Source organism: Scyliorhinus torazame, chromosome 1 (assembly GCF_047496885.1).
Source record: "Scyliorhinus torazame isolate Kashiwa2021f chromosome 1, sScyTor2.1, whole genome shotgun sequence".
Lineage (NCBI taxonomy): Eukaryota > Metazoa > Chordata > Chondrichthyes > Carcharhiniformes > Scyliorhinidae > Scyliorhinus > Scyliorhinus torazame.
Window position 1 is genome coordinate 303,629,139 of NC_092707.1, and position 16,803 is coordinate 303,645,941.

General features: G+C 48.5%; 1 protein-coding gene across 9 annotated transcripts in view; it reads left to right on the plus strand.

Annotated features, from left to right (window-relative positions):
• The window catches only part of usp34 (ubiquitin specific peptidase 34), a 446,082-nt gene that overhangs the window by 325,699 nt on the left and 103,580 nt on the right, over positions 1-16,803 (plus strand). For all 9 annotated transcript variants that reach the window (XM_072507777.1, XM_072507780.1, XM_072507781.1 and 6 more), the window contains exons 56-58: positions 1,172-1,237; positions 13,565-13,645; positions 13,865-13,950. In XM_072507777.1, coding sequence (XP_072363878.1) covers positions 1,172-1,237; positions 13,565-13,645; positions 13,865-13,950 — 233 coding nt within the window. The remainder of the gene's footprint in view (positions 1-1,171; positions 1,238-13,564; positions 13,646-13,864; positions 13,951-16,803) is intronic.

Consider the following 16,803-nt stretch of genomic DNA (forward strand, 5'->3'; position numbering starts at 1 on the left):
CCTTGCTGGTCTTATTCACACTTTCCAAGGTTGAATGAATGTGGGCCATGGCCTCCTCAATCGATCTTTTAAGATGTACCACCAAAGTTTGACGGTGTTTCTCTAGTTCACTCGCCAAAATCCAAACCAGATCCTCAGCTGTTAGTGAAGTGATCAGAGAAGGAAAAGGAGAGCCCACCCCTGGTACAGGCTTGGAGGGCCGAAGGGCCTGTACCTGTGCCGTATTGTTCTTTGTTCTTTATTACCTTACAGAAGAATCCTGCATAGTTTCAGAATCCGACGAAAGATTTTGGCCCGAATCCTCCTCCTTTTTGTCTCTCCTGGGCATCTCTGTAAAGTAGAAGCTCTTCTCAACTAAATTATTAGGTTTCTAAAAGTCAAATGGTTTGTGGCGCCAAAAAAGAGGGTTTAAAAAAAAATCGGGAGCCACCTCATGCGCGTCCTCTCCCTACATTGCCTCATTGGAAGTCGAGAAAAGAGTTAACATTTCGAGAGAAATATGACTCCTCTTCCGAACTGGGTATTTGTTTTTAATTATAATATATGAATCTGCTAATTAAATGGACCAGTGTATTGCTTTATGAAATTACAGTATGTCAAAAATGTAGATATGGCCCCTATTAGGTATGGAACTGAGTACTATGGTTAATTTCTGGTTATGTGGCTAGTTACCCAACATTAGCTTGGAAACCTGTGAGTGAGCAGTTACAGGGGGTAGGGTGGAGGAAGCAGCCATGCTTCATGCTCGGAGCGCTAATAATTTTCTGCAACTTTGGCATAAGTCAGAATGTTAGGTAAGGATATTATTGGGATTGGTTGCCAAAATTCTCAGTTCAAATTCATATTTGGAGGACATTTTCTCTTGTCTGTGGAGTCACATAGCATTGGGACTTCCATTAACAAAGGAATGTTTGGCATGAAATAATTGGGTGTATTGAATGTATTTTTCTGTTGGTTTCTGTCACGTCTCAGAATCTAGTATTGTAATCTTGACCATTGAAATGCATCTGCTACCCATATCATATTTTGAGGGATTGGAAATTTATCTAGACAATTTATGAATCAATTAATTAACTTTCCAAGATGTTTTTCCTTCCATTATAAAGCAAGTTTATAACTTTTAGATTATGGATGGCATGCCATAACATGATATTACATTTTTTTTCTATAGCCCACCATGTTGCAATGGATTGAGCTTTTGACAAAACAATTTAATAACAGCCAGGCAGCTTGTGAGGTGAGGAACCCATTAAATCTATTGGTAAAGTTCTTTAACCTTGTTCTTAATAACTGCTTTTGAAGTTCTAAAGGAAAAGTGTTCCTGACTCAATAATTAAGATGACAGCTGTGATGTTACTGAGTTTCACAAGATTTTCAGCCTCAAAATTGTTGCAGACTGTCTCTTTTGCTCAAGTGTTTGAGATCTTATAAGGCGCAGTGATTCTTTATTTTCTTAACATTACAACAATGGCTACACTTTGTGTGCTAAAAGGTCCTTTGGGAAAAACTGTGATCATGAAAAGTTCTTGTAAATGTGAGCCTTTTTTGCAAGATGGCTTTTTTGGGAGTAGAAAAGGAGCATAAATCCCTCTAGGTGATGACCTCCGGTGACGGCGGGCGGGAGGCAGCCGCGCGTTGGAGGGCTCCCGTTCGGGAACGGCATTGTCGGGGATTTAAGCCCGGTCCTAGGGCCAGCAAAGGCAGTAAAAGTCGGGAGACAGCACAGAGGAGAAGAATGTTGAAGAACAGCAAAAACACAGCCGTGAAAAAAGCGGCTGAAAGTCCGTTGGGGAGTGGAAAGGTCACCGCGGGGTCAGGAAAGAAAAGGGAGGCTGAAGCACCAGGGGAGGCCGCAGTGCTTACGGCTGAAGGAATAACTAAGGTGATGGCTGCGGAATTCGAAAAGCAGTTGGCGCAGATTGCGAAATGCATGGAGACGGTGAGGAAGGAGATGAGGGAGGTTTTGAGTGCGCTGGTGGAGGAGGCGGTTTCCCCGGTGATGACGGCGGTGGCGAGCGCAGTGGTGGAGGTGCGAGAGCAAGGGGAGGCGCTGAAGGAAGTGGAGGAGACGTTATTGCAGCAAGGTGATCAACTTGCCTCGATGGGGGAAGGAGATGCGGAAGGTGATGGACACTAACAAGGATCTGCGAGGAAAAATGGAAGACCTGGAAAACAGATCAAGGCGACGGAATTTGAGGATTGTGGGGCTGCCCGAAGGAGTTGAATGACCGAAGCCGACTGAGTATTTTGCCGCGATGCTGGCAAAACTATTGGGGGAGGGGGAGGATCCCTCCCGATATGAACTGGATTGGGCTCATCGGTCGTGGAGGCCTGTACCAAAGGCGAGTGAGACACCAAGGGCAGTGACTCTGTGCTTCCGTAGGTACAGTGTGAAGAAGGTCCTGAGCTGGGCCAAGCAGAAACGGGTGGTGCAGTGGGCTGGAGCTGGTATACGTGTAAACCAGGACTTTACGGTGGAGCTGGCGAGGAGGTGGGCTGCCTTCAACCGGGTGAAGAGGGCACTGTACATTAGCAAGGTGCAGTGCGGCATTGTATATCCAGCGAAGCTGAGGGTGACTTATAAGCTCAGGGACTTTTATTTTGGAATGGTGGAAGCAGCGGAGGAGTTTGCGAAGGCAGAAGGACTGGCAGAACAGACAAATTGAGGAATGGCCATGTGCCGATGTAACCTCATGACTGTATTTTCTTCTTTTTTGTATCACTGCGCGCGTGTGTAGGGGCTAAAGGAGCCAATGTTGTATATATTTGGACAAGGGAAGGGATGGGACTTTCACTCGAAATGAGGGCTCTTTGGGGTGTAGGTGGATATGCGGCGTTTGTGTGCTAAAAGGGGATCTTTGGGCTTTCCTAGGGCCAGGCAAGGGGGAACGGGACCCGGGCGGGGGCCTCCACGCTGGCCGGTTTAAGCCGGCCAGTGAACGGGAGTGAGGTGGGGGGAGGGGCTGCGGCCATCGGAGCCTGGCAGAACAGGGTCCGAGTGGTCTAGCCGGGGTGGAAAGTTGGGGGGAAGGAACCGAGGTTGGGAGGAGGAGTTTTACAAGAGGCAGTGGACGGGAGGAGCTGGAGAATTTGGGTGGAGGGAGGGGGGGATACAACTCTGGGGTATCATGTACGGTACTCTTTCAGAGGCTGGATGGCGTTGGTTGGGGGGGTGGTTGGGGAGCTGTGTAGATTAAGGGTGACTACGGGTAATCCCTGATTCCTTTTTGTCATTTGTTTATGTAAACATACGGGTTGAGGTTTGGGGGTTGGTGGGCGGATGGGATCGTTGTTATTATGGGGATTGACACATCTTGCTGATTATTGTTTATTGTTTTTTTTAAAAAATATTTGTTATTAAGGTTTTTTAACAATACAATTTTCCCCCTTACAAACAGTAACCCCCCCCCCGTAACAAAATAACGCAAATTCTCCCTGAGCAAGATATATACATGGCAAGATGGTATATTTACATAGCTTTATACACTGGCTCTTGGCCGCACGTACCGATTCCCCCCACCCTCCATGCTATCTCCCGCTCGTCCATCCCCTCAAACAATCTCTCGGCCCCCCCCCCCCCCAGGGTTGCTGCTGCTGCTGATCGACCTTCTTCTAACGCTCCGTGAGATATTCTAGGAACGGTTGCCACCGCCTGTAAAACCCCTGTGCAGACCCTCTCAAAGCAAACTTAATTCTCTCCAATTTTATGAACCCCGCCATGTCGTTAATCCAGGCCTCCAGGCTAAGGGGCTTCGCCTCCTTCCACAATACCCTTCGCCGGGCTACTAGGACGCAAAGGCCAGAATTCCGGCCTCTTTCGCCTCCTGCACTCCCGGCTCATCCACTACTCACTACTCCAAATATTGCTAGTCCCCAGCTTGGCTTGACCCGGACTTTCACCACCTGGGATATTACTCCCACCACACCTCTCCAGAACCCGTCCAATGCCGGGCATGACCAAATCATATGGACATGGTTCGCCGGGCTCCTTGAACATCTTCCACATCTATCCTCTACCCCAAAAAACCTACTCAGCCTCGCCCTCGTCAAATGCGCTCTGTGAACCACCTTAAATTGTATTAGACTGAGCCTGGCACACGAGGAGGAGGTATTAACCCTACCCAGGGCATCCGCCCATAGCCCTTCCTCAATCTCCTCCCCCAGCTCCTCCTTCCATTTACCTTTCAATTCTTCTACTAGCGCTTCCCCCTCTTCTTTCATCTCTTGGTATATTTCCGACACCTTGCCCTCCCCGATCCATGCCCCCGAGATCACCCTATCTTGAACTTCTTGTGCCGGGAGCAACGGAAATTCCCTCACCTGTCGCCTCACAAAAGCCCTTATCTGCATATATCTAAATGCATTTCCCGGGGGTAACTCAAATTTCTCCTCCGGTGCCCCTAGGCTCGCAAATGTCCAGTCAATGAACAGGTCCCCCATTCTTCTTATCCCCGCCCGATGCCAGCCTTGGAACCCCCCGTCCGTCTTCCCCGGGACAAACCGGTGGTTACCCCTGATCGGGGACCACACCGATGCTCCCATTGCACCCCTGTGTCTTCTCCACTGGCCCCAGATCTTTAGTGTTGCCGCTGTGGTGTTGGGCGTTCTGACACACAGATGAGCCAACACGGTTGTATATGGTACAACGCTATTTTATTTAAACTTTCTATGTACAGTTTTGTCTTGATACTCTGCACGTGGGGATTCCCTATTTGTGATCTTGTAACAGGTCTTGTCCGTGTCTTTGTCCCCAGACCTACTGTCCACTAGGTGTCGTGCTCGTGCTTTTATGTGGTTGGTGTCCTTGTGTGTGATTGGTTGTGGTGTTGTGTGCTCTGATTTGTCTGTTGGTGTGTCCATCATGATGTGTGTGTTTGAATATCATGACATCCCCCCTTTTTACAAAGATATGTGCCTACGTGGTAATAAATATGATCGCGTCGTGAGTGCATCTAAGAGTGTGTGTGTGTTGTGTACAGCATGTGCATATGACGTAACTATTTACATGGGGCGATGTCGGGTGCGTCACATGAACAAGGTTGTACCATAACAGAACATGAATGCGAACGAGAAAAAAAACTTGAACAGTGGTCCAGTCAGACGATATCTGGAACGATAAACAACAACAGGTTATCATATAAAATTGTGTAACTTGTTAGACATATGAACGGTGTTATAAGTCCAGTCTAATGGGCTTGCGACGAGTAAGGGTTGACCGCCTCAAGGGTGGGTCAAGAACCACCGGCTGATGTGCAAGCATGGCCATGGGTGGCGATGGAGAGGGCGTGATCTGCGGCAGCTCCACAAAGTCATCCTCGGAAGCCTGTTAAGAATCTGGCGTGTGCGTACTGTGTGGCTGCGAGCGTGGAAGTCGGCGAAGGGCGCGCCGATTGCGGCGACGCACTGAACCATCCGGCATGCGAACCAGGAACGAACGGGGAGCCACATGTCGGAGGACTTCGGCCAGTGCTGACCAGCCACCATACGGTTGATGGACGCGTACTTTGTCTCCGGAGGACAGTGGGGGCAGGTCCGTCGCTCGTGTGTCATACTGACTTTTCTGGCGATCACGCCGCATTTGCATGTTCCGAAGAACCGTCTCATGGTCTGTTGGTGGTGCCAGGATGGACGGTACCGTCGTCCTGAGGGAGCGACCCATTAGTAGCTGCGCTGGCGAGAGACCCGTGGATAGCGGGGCCGATCGATAGGCCAGCAAGGCGAGGTTAAAGTCCGATCCGGCAGCAGCCGCCTTGCACAGGAGCCGCTTGGCAATGTGGACGCCCTTTTCAGCCTTCCCGTTCGACTGAGGATGTAGAGGGCTGGATGTCACATGAGTGAAACCATATGCTGCGGCAAAGGACGACCATTCACGGCTGGCGAAGCAGGGTCCATTGTCTGACATGACAGTCCTTGGAATGCCATGGCGAGCAAATGTTTCCTTGCAGGCCCCAATGACTGCGGACGACGTCAGATCATGGAGCGGCATGACTTCCGGGTAGTTTGAGAAGTAGTCTATAATAACGATGTGATCTCTGCCGAGCGCGTGAAATAGGTCAACACCCACCTTCGCCCAGGGGGACGTCACCAACTCGTGTGGTAGAAGCGTCTCCGGAGGTTGCGCCGGCTGAAACCTCTGACAGGTTGTGCAATTGAGCACCATGTTGGCTATGTCTTCATTAATACCCGGCCAATATACCGCCTCTCGGGCCCTTCGTCTGCATTTTTCGACGCCCAAGTGGCCTTCGTGTAGTTGATTAAGAATCATCTGGCGCATGCTGTGCGGAATAACGATCCTGTCTAATTTCATAAGGACCCCGTCTATGTTGGTAAGGTCATCTCGCACATTATAGAACTGGGGGCACTGCCCTTTGAGCCACCCTTCCGTCATGTGGCGCATCACTCGCTGCAGAAGGGGGTCAGTCGCCGTCTCTGCGCGTATGTGGGCCAGACTTGGATCATCAGCTGGCAGATTTGCTGCTGTCAGAGTCAAGTGTGCCTCAATTTGACGCACGAACCCCTCCGCATCTGGTGGTGTGCTCACTGCTCGGGAGAGCGTGTCCGCCACGATGAGATCCTTCCCCGGAGTGTAGATCAGTTCGAAATCATACCTCCTGAGTTTAAGTAAGATGCGCTGAAGGCGAGGGGTCATGTCGTTCAGGTCTTTGTTAATGATGTTGACCAGGGGGCGGTGGTCAGTTTCAACCGTAAATCGTGGCAGGCCATACACATAGTCGTGGAACTTGTCCAGTCCAGTTAACAAGCCCAGGCATTCTTTTTCTATTTGCGCGTAGCGCTGTTCGGTAGGGGTCATGGCTCGTGAGGCATATGCAACCGGGGCCCATGACAACGTGCTGTCTTTTTGCAGGAGTACCGCTCCAATACCAGATTGGCTGGCGTCTGTTGAGATCTTTGTAGGGCGAGTCGTGTCAAAGAACGCCAGCACTGGTGCCGTGACCAGTTTGTGCTTGAGCTCCTCCCATTCCAGCTGATGCGATTGCTGCCAGTGGAATTCTGTTGATTTTTTTACGAGATGGCGCATATTCGTTGTATGAGAAGCCAGGTTGGGAATGAACTTCCCAAGGAAGTTGACCATGCCCAGGAATCTTAGGACAGCCTTCTTGTCAGCCGGCCGTGGCATGGCTGTGATGGCGCTAACTTTGTCTGCATCGGGACGGACCCCTGATCGTGAGATGTGGTCCCCGAGGAATTTCAGCTCCATCTGGCCGAAGGCACACTTGGCGTGGTTGAGACGCAGGCCATTTTGTCGTATGCGGGTGAAGACACGTCGTAGACGATGCATGTGTTCCTGCGGAGTGGTGGACCAAATGATGATATCGTCCACATATACACGTACCCCTTCGATGCCTTCCATCATCTGCTCCATAATGCGGTGGAAAACTTCAGATGCTGAAATGATGCCGAATGGCATCCGGTTGTAGCAGAATCTGCCAAAAGGGGTGTTGAACGTGCATAGCCTTCGGCTGGCCGGGTCCAATTGGATCTGCCAAAATCCTTTGGACACATCCAATTTGGTAAATATTTTGGCTTGCGCCATCTCGCTGGTGAGGTCCTCTTGTTTCGGGATGGGATAGTGTTTCCGCATGATGTTGTTATTCAGATCTTTAGGATCTATACATATGCAGAGCTCGCCAGAGGGCTTCTTTACACAGACCATGGAGCTGACCCATGGCGTGGGCTCCGTGACCCTGGATAGGACCCCTTGGTCCTGAAGATCTTGCAGCTGCAACTTGAGGCGGTTTTTGAGTGGCGCAGGAACCCTGCGAGGTGCGTGAACGACAGGGATGGTGTCCGGTTTGAGTCGAATCTTGTACGTGTATGGCAATGTCCCCATGCCTTCAAAAACCTCCTGGTTGTGAGCAAGGAGGGAATGGAGATTTGCTTGGAACTCAGCATCCGGGAAGTCGGATATCTCATCTGGAGAGAGAGACATAATGCGCTGTACCAGGTGAAGGACCTTACACGCCTGTGCGCCCAGTAACGAGTCTTTTGATGAGCCGACAACTTCGAAGGGGAGTGTGGCCGTGTGCATCTTGTGAGTTATCTGTAGCTGGCAAGATCCTATGGACGGGATGACGTTCCCGTTATAATCAACCATCTTGAGCCGGGATGGCGTGATGGGTGGTTTGACCTTCATGGCCTGGAATGCAGAATATGCAATCAGGTTGGCGGATGCGCCGGTGTCCAGACGGAAGGTGACGCGCGATCGGTTGACCGTCAGGGTGGCACACCACTCATCGGCTGGATTGATGGCATTGACCTTGTTGACATCGATGACGGAAACGCGGAAGGCATCCTGGTCATCTGCATCACTTAACTGGAAGTCTTGATGCGTGGGCTGGACGGTCCTGACTTGTCTGCGAGATTGTCGGGGATGTGCAGGATCCATGGGTTGAGCCGAACGACAGTGGGCAGCATAGTGGCCCATCTTGCCACATCTGAGGCACTGTCGGTTTTTAGCAGGACATTGCCCTTTTAAGTGTACAGCTCCACAATTGCCGCACGTCATGACGTCACGGCGTTCGTTGCGCCACTGCGCATGCGCGGTGCGATCTTGCGGTGGGCGCGCCTGCGCAGTGCGTCCCTCGATGTGGCCGTTATTTTTGGCGCGTACCAGCGCGGGAGACCGCGAAAAGCGCGGGAAGCGGCCGCTGTCATCCGGGCCGTGGGTCGGGAAGTAATCGACGGCCTGGATGCGTTCGGCGTCGTGGGCGGCCTGGCTTGCCGATTCGACGGCTGGGGACCCCCTCCGTGCCAACTCGGACGCCTGAAACTGGGCAAAACGGCAGGTTGCATTCTCGTGGAGGACACAGGCTTCCACAGCAGACGCTAAGGTGAGGCTTTTTATTTTAAGAAGCTGCTGGCGTAGGCCACTAGAGGCAACGCCAAAAACAATCTGGTCCCTGATCATGGACTCTGTGGTGCTGCCGTAACCGCAGGACTGCCCTCGAATTCGGAGGTGCGTCAAAAAGGGTTGAAAAAGCTCCTTACCTTGCAGGCGTTGCTGAAAGAGGTATCTTTCAAAACTTTCATTCACTTCAACCTTAAAGTGCTGGTCCAGTTTGAGGATGACCGTGTCATATTTGGATTGGTTTTCGCCTTCTTCGAACACCAGTGAGATGAAGACGTCGAGGGCGTGCTGACCTGCGTAGAAGAGGAGCATTGCAATCTTCGTTTCATCCGAGGCACTCTGTTTTTCGTTGGCTCGGATGTACAGGTCAAATCGCTGCCTGAAGAGCTTCCAATTGGTACCTAGGTTCCCCGCGACTTGCAACGGCTGCGGTTTGTCGGTGCGGTCCATGTCCAGAATGGCAGGTTAGTTGGCAGGTATCGATCCACTCCTGTACCATGTGGTGTTGGGCGTTCTGACACACAGATGAGCCAACACGGTTGTATATGGTACAACGCTATTTTATTTAAACTTTCTATGTACAGTTTTGTCTTGATACTCTGCACGTGGGGATTCCCTGTTTGTGATCTTGTAACAGGTCTTGTCCGTGTCTTTGTCCCCAGACCTACTGTCCACTAGGTGTCGTGCTCGTGCTTTTATGTGGTTGGTGTCCTTGTGTGTGATTGGTTGTGGTGTTGTGTGCTCTGATTTGTCTGTTGGTGTGTCCATCATGATGTGTGTGTTTGAATATCATGACAGCCGCCACCACCACGCTTGTGGTGTATTTTGTCGGCGAGAGCGGCAGCGGTGCCATTACCAACGCCCCCAGGCTCGTTCCTTTACAGGACGCCATCTCCATCCTCTTCCATGCCGCCCCCTCTCCCTCCATGACCCACTTGCGGATCATCGCCACGTTTGCTGCCCAGTAGTAACTCTCTAGGTTTGGCAAAGCCAACCCTCCTCGGTCCCTGTTGCGTTCCAAGAACCCTCTCCTAACCCTCGGGGTCTTATTTGCCCACACATACCCCATAATACTCCTACCTACTCTCTTGAAAAAGCCCTTGGTAATCACGATGGGGAGGCACTGAAACACGAACAAAAACCTCGGAAGGACCACCATTTTGACCGACTGCACCCTACCCGCCAACGAGAGCGGGAGCATGTCCCATCTTTTAAAATCCTCCTCCATTTGCTCCACCACCCTCGTAAAATTCAGTTTATGTAGGGCCCCCCAACTTCTGGCTATCTGGATCCCCAGATACCGAAAACTCCTCTCCGCCCTCCTCAGCGGTAGGTCCCCTATCCCTCTTTCTTGGTCCCCTGCCTGTAATACAAAAAGCTCACTCTTCTCTACATTAAGCTTGTAGCCCGAGAACTCTCCAAACTCCTTCAGAGTCTGCATGACCTCCACCATCCCCTCCATTGGGTCCGCCACGTATAGCAGCAGGTCATCCGCATATAGCGATACCCGATGCTCCTCTCCCCCGCGGACTATCCCCCTCCATTTCTGAGACTCCCTAAGTGATATGGCCAAGGGTTCGATCGCCAATGCAAACAACAGGGAGGACAGGGGCACCCCTGTCTCGTCCCTCGGTACAGCCGAAAGTACTCCGACCTTCGCCGGTTCGTCACTACGCTCGCCACCGGGGCGCTGTAAAGGAGCTTAACCCATCTAATAAACCCTCCCCCGAACCCAAACCTGCGCAATACCTCCCAGAGGTACTCCCACTCTACTCGGTCAAAGGCTTTTTCCGCGTCCATAGCTGCCAGTATCTCCGCCTCTCCCTCCTCCGATGTCATCATTATCACGTTTAAGAGCCGCCGCACATTGGTATTTAACTGCCTGCCCTTTACGAATCCTGTTTGGTCCTCGTGAATCACCCCCGGGACACAGTCCTCAATCCTAGTGGCCAGTACCTTCGCCAATAGCTGAGCATCCACATTGAGGAGCGAAATCGGCCTGTACGATCCACATTGCAGTGGACCCTTGTCTCGCTTTAGAATCAAGGAGATTGTCGCCTCCGACATTGTCTGGGGCAGGGTTCCCTCCTCTCTTGCCTCGTTGAAGGTCCTCACTAGTAACGGGGCCAGCAGGTCCACATATTTGCTATAGAATTCCACCGGGAACCCGTCCGGCCCCGGGGCCTTCCCCTCCTGCATGCTCCCCAAACCCTCAACTCCTCCAACCCAATTGGTGCCCCCAAACCAACCGCCTCCTGCTCCTCCACCCTCGGGAACCCCAGCTGGTCCAGGAATCGCCTCATCCCCCCTTCCCCCCCCTGGGGGCTGGGATCTGTACAGCTCTTCATAGAAGTCCTTGAATACCTTATTTATTTTCGTTGCACTTCGAACCGTGGCTCCCCCTCCATCTTTGATTTCCCCCTATTTCCCGCGCTGCCGCCCTCTTACGGAGCTGGTGCGCCAGCATCCAACTAGCCTTTTCCCCGTACTCGTAAGTCGCCCCTTGCGCCTTCCTCCACTGTGCCTCCGCCTTGCCCATGGTCAGCAGGTCAAACTCCGTCTGGAGCCGTCGCCTTTCCCCAAGTAATCTTTCCTCCGGGGCCTCTGCGTATCTCCTGTCCACTCGCAAGATCTCCCCCACTAACCTCTCCCTTTCCATTCCCTCTATCTTCTCCCTATGAGCCCTGATGGAGATCAGCTCTCCCCTGATCACCGCCGTCAACGCCTCCCATACCACCCCCACTCGCACCTCCCCGTTGTCGTACCTTTCGATACACCCCCTCACCTTCCCACACACCACCTCGTCCGCCAGCAGTCCCACATCCAGCGATGGTCCCTCTCCTCTCCCAGCTCCAGTTCCACCCAGTGCGGGGCATGGTCCGAAACGGCTATGGCCGAATACTCCGTCCCCTCCACTCTCGGGATGAGCGCCCTGCCCAGAACAAAGAAATCTATCCGGGAGTAAGCCTTATGCACGTGGGAGAAAAAAGAAAATTCCCTGGCCTGCGGTCTTGCAAACCTCCATGGGTCCACTCCCCCCATCTGATCCATAAACCCCCTAAGTACCTTGGCCGCCGCCGGCCCCCTTCCCGTCCTTGATCTGGAGCGGTCCAGTGCTGGGTCCAGCACCGTATTGAAGTCCCCTCCCATTATCAGTCCTCCTACCTCCAGGTCCGGAATGCGCCCCAACATGCGCTTCATAAATTCAGCATCATCCAGTTCGGGGCGTATACATTTACCAACACCACCCACGTCCCTTGCAACCTACCACTATCCGCTACGATAGTCTTGGCCTCAAATGACACATGCTTTCCCACCAGAATTGCCACCCCTCTATTTTTTGCGTCCAATCCCGAGTGAAATACCTGTCCTACCCATCCCTTTCTTCTCCAGTCCCCCAGCCGGGGGACCCCCGTCCCAGCCACCTCTTCTGTGTCCCGTCCTCTTTCGGCCAGTGCGGCAGCAACCCTTTTCTCTCCCCCCTTGTTTATTGTTGATGGGTGTAAATGTGGGAGAAAATGTGAAAAAGGAGAATAAAAATTTTTTACATTTTTTTTTAAAAATCCCTCTAGTGGTTGTTGAATTCATCAGTGCCATATTCAACTGCTTCACGAACAATGGCCAACAGGAATCTCCAGTCAGCCTTTCCGTACCATTGCTCCATCCTACAGTCCATAAAGTGAGAATATTCAAGTCAAATCTGCTCCATCCTCCAAATAACATCACTATCACCCTCTTATCCACTTTTCCCATGGTTACTCATCATTGCTCCTAAGTGAATATCCACTTACGAAAGAGTTACAGAGGGAATATGGTAATGAATTCTGGCCTTGGGTGACTGTCAGTATGGTTTTTGCATGTTCTCCCCATTTCTGTGTGGGTTTCCTCCGGGTGCACCGGTTTCCTCCCACAGTCCAAAGATGTGCAGGATAGGTGGGGTTACGAGGATAGGGGAGTGGGCCTCAGTAGGGTGCTCTTTCAGAGGATCTGTGCAGACTTGATGGGCTGAATGACCTCCTGCACTGTAGGGATTCAAAGTGGATTCCGTATGTGAATAATTTGGCCATCAAACCTCTTGAGCACAGATCCCAGGTGGTCCTGTTATAGACTGTGAACTCTCCACAGGTGCAGGGACAGCCTGGCTCCTAGACAGTCATGGGTAGTGGGCAAATAACTGGTATGGAAGTGTTGCAATCCAGAGACAAAGCATCATATTCCATGACCACATTATCTTGATGTTCTTTGGAGCCTCTGTGTTACCATAACAAAGAAATTTCCTTTTCAGAATTTTGTTTGTTAGATTTTTAACGTGTTTGTTCCTACACCTTGGATTTTATTGTGGAATTGAAAATACCTTGTTTGGGGATCACTTTGAAAATATTGCAACATAATTTGTTGCTGTCATACCCTCTAAAATATTCTGAAATACAAGCTGCTAATGGTGTCAAAAACATGTACCTTAAACAACTACATCTCATTGCTGACAAATACAGAATACAGAAAATTAGTTGTTTTGTATATGGATATTTGAGTCGAATAATCAACAATATTATCTGACTGATATAGTTGCATGGATATATTAATTTTGGTGTTAAGTAAGAAATAGTGAGAATTGTAACATGGAGCTTTTGTTCAAACATCATGCATCATTTTAGTGTAATTTAGCAATGATAATTTCACCTTCTGTCTATACAGTGGTTTTTGGATCGGATGGCAGATGATGATTGGTGGCCAATGCAAATCCTCATTAAGTGTCCAAATCAGATTGTGAGACAGGTATGAAGTGCTTTAGTTCAGTTGGAGGAATTGTAATTAATGACAGTATTTTCATCATTGACGCATGATTCACTGAGACTATTTTCCATGGCTATTCTAATTTGTGATATCTTTGTGGCAAGTTTGTGGTTTATGCCTTCAGCAATAAAATTGTTTGGATAAAATTTAAAATATGATTATAAAATCCTCTCCCTTTGCACCTTACTTTGGGCTCTGCAGATGTTCCAGCGTTTATGCATTCATGTGATTCAGAGACTCCGACCAGTGCATGCACACCTCTACCTGCAACCAGGAATGGAAGCTGGGTAATGACAAAATCATTTTTTCGAGATCTCTGAATGTACTTGATAAAGAATTGGTTTTAATTTCCATCCGAAGCAATACCAATGTTCCCTTGCCATGGCTATACCCTTCTTTGTTCCGGTATTTTGGAGGAATAATCTCAAACCCCTTGAATGACTCACCTCCTCTGCCTGCCTCTAACTACTCTGCCTCAACGTCCCCACCATCCTCACCTCCAGTGCCTTGTATGGGAAATTTGTGGTTCCTGAACCCCCGGGAAACCCAGCCTCTATGATTTAAAATGAATTTTGTGATGGAACACAGCCTCCTAAAGCCTTTACTGACCAAGCGTCCTCCAGAAAGCAGATTGATTGCTCCCCTCCATTGGGGTCAGATTTGAGATTTAAAATGTTTTTTGCTTCCTACCTATCCTTTCGGGTTAAAACATCCTTCCGCTTCCCACCCCCCACATATATGCATAACATTAGCAATAATCAAAAACACCTGCAATGTAGACTAGATAGCTGAGATAGTCAAATGCAAGACTAGAGATCATGACGTAATGCTTTCATCAGACTACATCTTGAATGTTCTTGGTTGAAATTCACATCACTTGTTGAAGCGCTGGAGGGCAGAGAGCAACTGAGACTGATCCATCAAAGATTTGACTTATGACGTAATACTTAAGCTTGAGTTCTTTTGGCTTGAAAGGTTTCCAAGAGGTGATGATGTAAAGGTAAATTAAATAATCCGGAAAGGTTGGGGGAAGGATGGCGGAGGGAAACTGATGTACTGGTTTAAATTGTAAGGACAAGGGACCACAGGTTTAACTATTGAAAGATAAGTGTAGGACTGATCAGAGGACCTTCTTCCTTGTACCAAGATTTATGAACGTTTGGGGAGAATTTTCAGTCACGGGTTTAAGAAATAATCGATGCTGCAGTGGGTGGAACAACCATCTGCCTAGGTGAATGATTTGAGATGACCAAATGGTTTTCTTCATGGTTAATAATCTTGTGAATCAGATCTTCATCTGGTTCTTTATACACAACTTTGCCTGCTTTTGATGAGAGTCTGATCATATATATGTCAGGAGTCAAATTTAAATTTCTAGACTTTCTTGGCATTTGAAAAACAAGTATCTAGTTCTTTGTTTTACGTTTGCACAAATAATTTATTCCTATTTACATTTCTTTGATTTTTCGTGAACTTGCATATATTTAGACATCTCCATTTCTCTAGTGAAAACAAGTTCTTTCTGTAATCACTTATAGTTTTAGGTCTCAGATTGCCCTGTTACTGCTGTAATGAATCTCTCCTCTTGGAAGTCGAGTGATCAGAGTTTCACACTCAATCAAACTGTGGTCTTTTCTATGTAAATTAAATCAAATTAATGCACTCTGTTTGCCAAAACCTATGTCCTCAAATTACACCCCAATACTTTATTAACAATGACATAATGTCAGGTTGATTAACTATTTTTACTGATCAGTAACTACACCTAAATTCCTTTTCATATTGCCCAAAGTTAACTATTCATACATGTGTTTGCTAAATTGTGTATTGCTTCAGTTTCTGAACATTGGATTATATCTCCTATTGAATAATCCCCTAATTTACCCAGATGTCTGAGTCATTTTAATTTTATTAGTTCTTTGGGTACCTGGCTAGTTATTACACTTGGTAATTACAAGTTACTAGAGCCGACCGCTTACTGGCACTCCGCATTGAAAGTAGCTCTTACCGACCGCATACTGGCACTCCGCATTGAAAGTAGCTCTTACCGACTGCTTACTGGCACTCCGCATTGAAAGTAGCTCTTACCGACCGCTTACTGGCACTTCGCATTGAAAGTAGCTCTTAATGTCATGATTCAAACCAAAACTTTATGATGGGTATTCTCACAAAGTCTAAAGAACAGGAAAAAAAAAACCTAAAGAATTATTTTGATGACTAGGAATTGCTACACCAGCTAGATGTTGTAAGGAAGTGATATAGCACATTAGTTTTGAAGATCAGTCATCGGTCCACTTCAACAGACATTATATAGGAATCAATGTAATGATCAGTGATCTTTGAAATAAAAATCTGCGTTGCCGCTGACTGCATCAACATTACATAGTTCAAATCCTACCTGAGATATTGACGCATCATCATTTGGTATTTACTTTCATTCCATTCCTGTTGAATGCACATGTACACTTGCTTATTTGTGGAATAGCCAGATGTGGATCCATTTGTGAGGTTTGCAGTCAAAATATTGCTCTGATTCTGTTCCTCTGATGGGATTATAGATTAGTGTCATGGAGCAAGAAATCTCTATATGCATCCTACCCTTCACACTCATTGCTTGTGTCTCTAGAATATTAAATTAGAGAGAACCGTACTGATTCTCATTACCTACTTTTGGCTAACGTTATCAATTTGGATCTGTAAATATACCTTCTATGATTTAGTGGCATCGGCCTCTCCCATAAGTGTCTTTTCTCAGAGTTAATCCACACTGCCCAACATTGTACAGTAGTGTAACCTGGAGGTTGTGACAACAGAATCTGCTTTGTATCTTGAACTGGATGTCCATGTCTTTTGCAAAATTATTTATTCTGTTGCATCGGCAGAGCAGTTGACAATAGATGAGGTGAGACTTGGTTGAATCATTAAGTTGCTTTATTATATAGTAAGGTGAACATACAAAGCAATAATTATTAGATTTACTTGGTTCAGTGATACAACTTAGTTCACATAATACTATTTAAACAAAGCAACTGCTTTGCTATCCAATTTCAGTGGCTTGCTTGACTTAAACAGACTTGACTTCTCTGCATTCTGATTCTTTGGACCAATGTTTTCTAGCTCAACGTCTTTTCTCCTGCCAT